The sequence below is a fragment of the Octodon degus genome, unplaced genomic scaffold (genome assembly GCF_000260255.1).
Source record: "Octodon degus isolate 3935 unplaced genomic scaffold, OctDeg1.0 scaffold00123, whole genome shotgun sequence".
Taxonomy (NCBI): domain Eukaryota; kingdom Metazoa; phylum Chordata; class Mammalia; order Rodentia; family Octodontidae; genus Octodon; species Octodon degus.
Genome location: NW_004524699.1, coordinates 5,995,262 through 6,001,347, shown reverse-complemented (window position 1 = coordinate 6,001,347; position 6,086 = coordinate 5,995,262). Strand labels below are relative to the sequence as shown.

Here is a 6,086-nt window from a genome sequence, read left to right as displayed (position 1 = left end):
AAAAAAAAAAAAAAAAAAAAATCCTTCTAATTTAGCTTCCTACAACTGTGCCACTCACAAAGATGGCGGCTCGAGCCTCGCTGCCCGTCTCCAGCATAGCCGTCCACTGGGGTGGGCGGGTTGGCGGACGGAAATGACGCACAGACCGGAAGTCCCATCTGGCGCGCGCGCCGGCAGAGGCAGAGTGGCTGTCCTGTTGTGGGCTGTAGGTCTCGCGATGTCGGGGGCGTTGGGGCACTCCGTGCTGTGGCTCTTGCTGCTAGCGGCGGGCGAGGTGGCGGCTTTGGAGCCCGTGAGCGTGGGCCTCGCCATCGGGGTGGTGTCGGCGTTCACCGGGTACCTGTCCTACGAGGACTTGTACTGCCGCTTCGCCGAGTGCTGCGTTGCGGAGCGGCGGCTGAACGCCTCGGGTGCGTGCGGCGGAGAAGGGCGACCCGGGGGGCACGGGGGCGGGGGGTGGCCCGGTGGCCCGCTAGGCCACAGCCCTGGGGCTCGCCCGAAGAGCGAAACGTGCTGTAATGCCCGCGCTCCTGGAGCCAGCCTAGGCTCCTTAGTGAGACGCCGGCTCGGAAAACAAACGAAACCGAAAGCGGCGTGGCCAGTCCCCCAGGCCCCGCTCCAGAGCTGCCCTCTGCGGTGGTTTCGAGAGGCAGGCTGCATGCAGCTGGGACTCTCACGCTTGGCCCTTGGCTGCCCCTGGGGGGTAGGAGATGCCCTGCAGCTCGGGGGCCGCATCCCCGGCTGTGCATGCCTGGCCGCTGGGTGTGGTTCGGTGCCTCAGTAAGGTGTCTCTCCGCGCTGGGCTGGCGCCCCGCAGCCCTCAAGCAGGATTTGGAGGAGAAGCTGTTTGGACAGCATCTGGCCACGGAAGTGATTCTCAAGGCGCTGGTGGGCTTTAAGAGCAACAAGAACCCCAAGAAACCTCTCACCCTGTCCTTGCACGGCTGGGCCGGCACAGGCAAGAACTATGTCAGTCAGATCATAGCCGAGAATCTGCACCCTCGAGGCCTGAAGAGTAACTTCGTCCACCTGTACGTGTCGACCCTGCACTTCCCCCACGAGCAGAAGATCAAACTGTACCAGGCAAGAGACCCCACTGTCCCCTGTCGCAGGACACTCGCTAGCTCTGGCCTCTGCTTCTCTCCTTTGCATTGCTGCAGCCCCTCTGCCCAGCCTGCTTTCCAGCTCTGGCCGAAATGGCTTGGAAGATGAACAGATGAAGGTGCTTCCAGGGACGGGCTCCGTGGTCCTGGCCTTTCGCGTTTTGGGGTGGTTAGTTTGTTGCTGGGGTGTCGTTATTTCAAAAAGGTGTGCTGGCACCGGATGGATAGAGAGCTCTTCTACAGGATTTCTCTTTATAATTGCAAAATAATCCAGAGGGTATTTTCATTGAAAAATGGAGCCAGAGGGCCAGCCAGATAGCTCAGGGGATTAAAGCACCTGCTTAGGCAGAGCAGAGACCGGGCTTTGATTCCTGGCGGGCCGTGCTGGCCCTGCCCCTGGGGGCACGCTGAGACTGTCCTCGATTGAGACTGGGTGTTGTGGCATGGTGCCAGTAATCCCACCGCTTGGGGGGCTGAAAACAGGATTACTGCGAGTCCAATCTGTGTAGTAAAACTCTGTAGACCCTGTATTAAATACATTTAAAGAAAAGCCAGAAGCAGGGCATAGTGGCACCTTCCTTTGGTCCCAGCACTAGGGCCTGAGGCAGGAGGGTCGCAGTGAGTTTAAGGACAACCAGAATGACAAAATGAGACCTTGTCTCAAAAAAAAGAGCCCAGATTGCACCTTAGAATCTGTGTCCTCTGGCGGAGCACGCTGGATCTCAGAACTCCTAGCGTTCGATTTGTAACCTGGTTCAATTTGTAACCTGGTAGGAGAGCTGTGCAGTGACTGGATACTGTGGCCAGCATTTGCAACAGGGCCCTGGTGTTGGGGGTTGGATTGCACCCCATGGTGCAGCCCCACCTTTGCCTCTGCATTTGCAAGGAGACTGGAGGGTTTTTCATCCTCCTCTGTCCCTCCTGTCCTTCAAGTCCTTGGCATTCCTTTCATTAACTCTTCAAAGAACTGAAACCTGCCTGCTTCTGCTGCAGCTTGTTCCACCCTGGCTGCTGCAGCCCTTGTCAAGGTTCGCACAGTGCCCGCCTGGCAAGCGCAAGGTCCTGAGTTTGGTTCCTGGTGCAAGAAAAGGTTAATGTTCCCGTTGTTAGGCAGGAGGAAATGAGAACTAAAAACTTCACTGTACACAGAAGTGAAAGCTTTTACCTTCCAAACTGTTAAGACAGGGAAGAAGGGCAAAAGACAAAAAGTTCTCACAGAACCGGGTGAGGTGGTGTAAATCAGTCAGCCCGGCCCTTGGGAGGCTGAGCAGGAGGCTCTTGAGGTCTACCCACTCAGGACTGCAGAGTGAGGCCGCATGGGAAAGAGGATACAGCTTTGGAAGTTCTGTAAGATAGACGGAGGTGCAGGGGGATCCTGCGGTCGTGGCCGTGACGCTTTGGAGTCGAGAGCTTGTTGCTTGGGGACACTCACACTGCAGCTCAATGATGAGGCTTCCCGGGTGTGTGTAAGGCCCTGGGGTCCGGCCGCACGCTCTTGTGGAAGTGTCGCCAGGGTTAGCTGCTTTGTTCAGGGCCCCCATCCAGGAGCCTCGGATCCTCATTCTTCAGGGTACTGGGCAGCTGTAACTGGAGATGCCAGTCTTGCGCCTCCTACACCTTTATTTTGTTTTTGAGATAGGGTCTCACTGTGAAGTTCAGGTTGCCTTGGACTCACTGTGTAGCCCAAGCTGGCCTCGAACTCTTGGCAATTGTCCTGCCTCTGCTTCGCGAGTGCTGGGATGACAGGTATGCGCCACCACACCTGGCCAGTTTCCACTTCTGATAAAAGCTGTTACCCAGCGAGTAGTGGAAGAGGTGAGGGTGCAGGTCTGGGAGCTCCCAGAGCTGGGCCCTGGCACTCTTGCAGCGCCGTGTGTTCTGAGCGGCCCCCTCTCTCTCTGGCGGGCTCCAGGACCAGCTGCAGAAGTGGATCCGTGGGAACGTGAGCGCGTGCGCCAGCTCAGTGTTCATCTTCGATGAGATGGACAAGCTGCACCCCGGGATCATCGATGCCATCAAACCCTTTCTCGACTACTATGAGCAAGTGGATGGGGTGTCCTACCGCAAGGCCATCTTCATCTTCCTCAGGTCAGTGAGGGGCTTGTGAGGACAGGGGACCCAGTGACTGCAAGTCACAACAATGTAGTCCAGACTGGTCTTTTATTCATTATGGAGCCCAGGCTCGCCTCAGCTTGTGGGGCTCCTCCTGCCTCTGCTTCCCAACTGCTGAGATGACAGGTGTGTGCCAGGCCAGAAAGATTTTTAAAATGTTGGTTGTGGTGGTGCATACCTGTCATTCCAGCTCTTGGAGAGGCTGAGGCAGGAGGATCACAAGTTTGAACCCCGCTTGGTCAATTAGTGACTCCTGAGGTCCTGTGTCAGAGTGAAAGCTACGAAGTGCTGGGGTAGAGCTTGGAGCAGAGCCCTGGGTTCTGTCCCAGTTCTATAGCAGTGGAGAAAGCTCAGGGCAGGGCACCAGTGCGCGTCCCGGTGAAGCACAGGAGTCTCCGCATGTGACGTGGGTCTTGCTTCTCCGCTCAACCCAGCAATGCCGGTGGGGACCTCATTACCAGGACGGCACTGGACTTCTGGCGTGCAGGGAGGAAGAGGGAGGAGATCCAGTTAAAGGACCTGGAGCCTGTGCTGTCTTTGGGTGTCTTCAACAACAAGCACAGTGAGTTCCCCGGCGCTCTAGCAGGGCACTGCCTGCCTGTCTTTGGTTTCTAGAGTCTCATTGTTGGGCTTGTGTACGAGATCCTCGTGCCTCATCTTCCAAGCACTGGGAAGATAGCTGTGCCCACCACACCCAGCTCCCAGCAGGGCATGCCTTCCTTGGGTGTCCCTTGGGCCTAGTGGGGTGTCCAGCAGAGACAGGCGCCACTCTCGTTACACACTCGCCACCACGTCTTGGGGGGGCAGCCAGTGTCCTGAAGGCAGGGATTGGAGGTAGCACGTGGCCGGGGAGCAGGGCAGGCAAGAAACCCCCCGTGTCTCATTGGCAGGTGGCCTGTGGCACAGTGGCCTGATAGACAGGAACCTCGTCGACTACTTCATCCCCTTCCTGCCCCTGGAGTACAGGCATGTGCAGATGTGCGTGCGCGCAGAGCTGCAGGCCCGTGGTGTCACGGTGGACGAGGACGTGGTCACCAAGGTGGCACAGGAGATGACCTTCTTTCCCAAGGATGAGATGATCTACTCTGACAAGGGCTGCAAGACTGTGCAGTCCCGGCTGGATTTCTACTGAGCCGGCTCGGTCTCAAGGAAGCACTATGAAGACCCTGTGGGGTCTGCGCATTTGCACCTGGGGACTTTGGGTACCTCGGGGTCCCGAGTTGAGATCCTAATCTGTCGCCTGAACTGTGGGAGGCAGGCAGCCTGCACCTGCACTCCAGCATGGAGTTAAAAGTCCTTGTCATTCTCTACTGCCACCTTCACCCAGTGCCTTAAAACAGCCATTGTGTGTGGCCTGGGAAACCACTGCTAGGACTTTTGGGGTCCCTGGCACCCCAAGGAGCGTCCTGTGCCACCTGCCAGGGATGCTCCCAGCCTGCTGCTGCTTTGCACAAAGAACCTTCACCAACTCAAGTGTTTCTTGCGGCACTTGGCACTGGTGGGGGTGCAGAGGGCCCGTGAAGATGTGGCACGGGGCATCTGTGGCCTCTTGGTCCCCACAGAGCAGGACACGTAGGAGCTTGGGTTGTGCTGCAGCACCTGACAGCCCTGGCCATGGTCCCCTCATCCCCATCCCATTCCGATCAGTCACTACTAGATCCAGGCCCCATCCTCGCCACAGCCCCATTGGACCACGGGAGCCTGGTGCCGTGGCAACAACCTTGTCTGTTACACTAGAACTTGGTCCAGCTCAGCCCTGCAGCGCTGCTGGGAGCCTGGGTCGTCACTGGCCTGGTGGCGCACGCCTGTCAGCCCAGAACTTGTTGGCTTAGGCAGGGCAAGTGTGAGCCCAGCCTGTGTACACTCCAAGATGCCCGAATTATTAGGGATATTTTTATTTTTATAATGTTTTTACTCATCCTAGAAAAGATTGCTTTTAATTTTGGGTTTTTTGGAACAGGACATCAAACCCGGCCTCTTGCTTACTAGGTACATTGTACTGCTGAGCCACAGCCCTTCCCCTTGGGCTTTGTGCAGTAAGGTCTCACTACGTAGCCCAGGCGGGCTGGCCTCAGCTCTTGGCAGGTCTCCTGCCTCGGCCTCGTGAGTGCTGGGATGACAGGCGTGGGCAGTGCTCAGCGGAGGCTGCAGGATTTTAAAGTCATTGCTTCTCTGCTTAGGTGTTACACAATGGTGTGAGGTTTGTTTTGTTTTTTTTGCGCTGTTGGGGATTGAACTCAGGACCCTGCGCTTGCCAGGCAAGCGCTTATTCTACTGAGCTATCTCCCTGGCCTGATGGTGTGAGTTTTCACTGTTAAAGTATGTATGGTCACTGTCCCAAGGACAGGTCCAGGCCACCCTGCCCCAGCCACAGGGACAGAAGGCTTTGCTGCAGGCCGCGTGGGTCCTCCTGTGCCATGCAGTTTGCAGCACAATTGTGATGCCACATTAGTGCCAGGTGCAGTGTGGCAGGAGGGGACTTTCTTCCATAGAAAACCTTTTGAGTGCATCACGCTCAGCCTTTTAAAAATGTGAAGTGGGGCTGAGGAGATAGCTCAGTGGCATAGGTACCTGCCTGGTAAGCACAAGGTCCTGAGTTTGATCCTTGACGCCAAAAAAAAAAAAGCCAAGGTGAATTGGCGTGGTGGTGCACACCTGTAGCCCGTGATCCCAGCAGCAGGACTGCCAGTTCAAAAGCCAGGCAGAACTACTTGGTGAAATCCTGCCACACTTGCCATTTTAGGATTCAGTCTCATTGGAGCAGTTACCTTTATAACCTGAGTGTCTGGTGTTGAGCCGGGATGTTTACTGTGACAAGGTGACGCAACTAACTTGACGCGTGTTGGTTACCTTTGGACGAGGGCTGTGTTG

At 56.5% G+C, this 6,086-nt stretch overlaps 1 protein-coding gene across 2 annotated transcripts; it reads left to right on the top strand.

Moving 5' to 3' along the window:
* The first annotated feature begins 159 nt into the window (after positions 1-159).
* On the top strand, positions 160-5,079 carry Tor1b (torsin family 1 member B). 2 transcript variants are annotated; one of them, XM_004640569.2, is made up of 5 exons: positions 160-410; positions 818-1,083; positions 3,016-3,191; positions 3,650-3,777; positions 4,106-5,079. In XM_004640569.2, exons 1-5 carry the CDS (start codon positions 218-220, stop codon positions 4,345-4,347), a joined length of 1,005 nt encoding a protein of 334 aa, XP_004640626.1. In that variant the 5' UTR covers positions 160-217; the 3' UTR covers positions 4,348-5,079. The 2 variants fall into 2 exon arrangements, with proteins under 2 accessions (XP_004640626.1, XP_023556300.1); XM_023700532.1 differs by lacking the exon at positions 3,650-3,777.
* The last annotated feature ends 1,007 nt before the right edge of the window (positions 5,080-6,086 follow it).

What these genes read in the sequence shown, in the direction of transcription:
- Tor1b (XM_004640569.2), top strand. Translation starts at nt 218, where the DNA reads ATGTCGGGGGCGTTGGGGCACTCCGTGCTGTGGCTCTTGCTGCTAGCG. An exon ending in GCGGCGGCTGAACGCCTCGG is followed by an intron (nt 411 to 817) that starts GTGCGTGCGGCG and finishes GGCGCCCCGCAG; the next exon opens with CCCTCAAGCAGGATTTGGAG. An exon ending in AGAAGATCAAACTGTACCAG is followed by an intron (nt 1,084 to 3,015) that starts GCAAGAGACCCC and finishes GGCGGGCTCCAG; the next exon opens with GACCAGCTGCAGAAGTGGAT.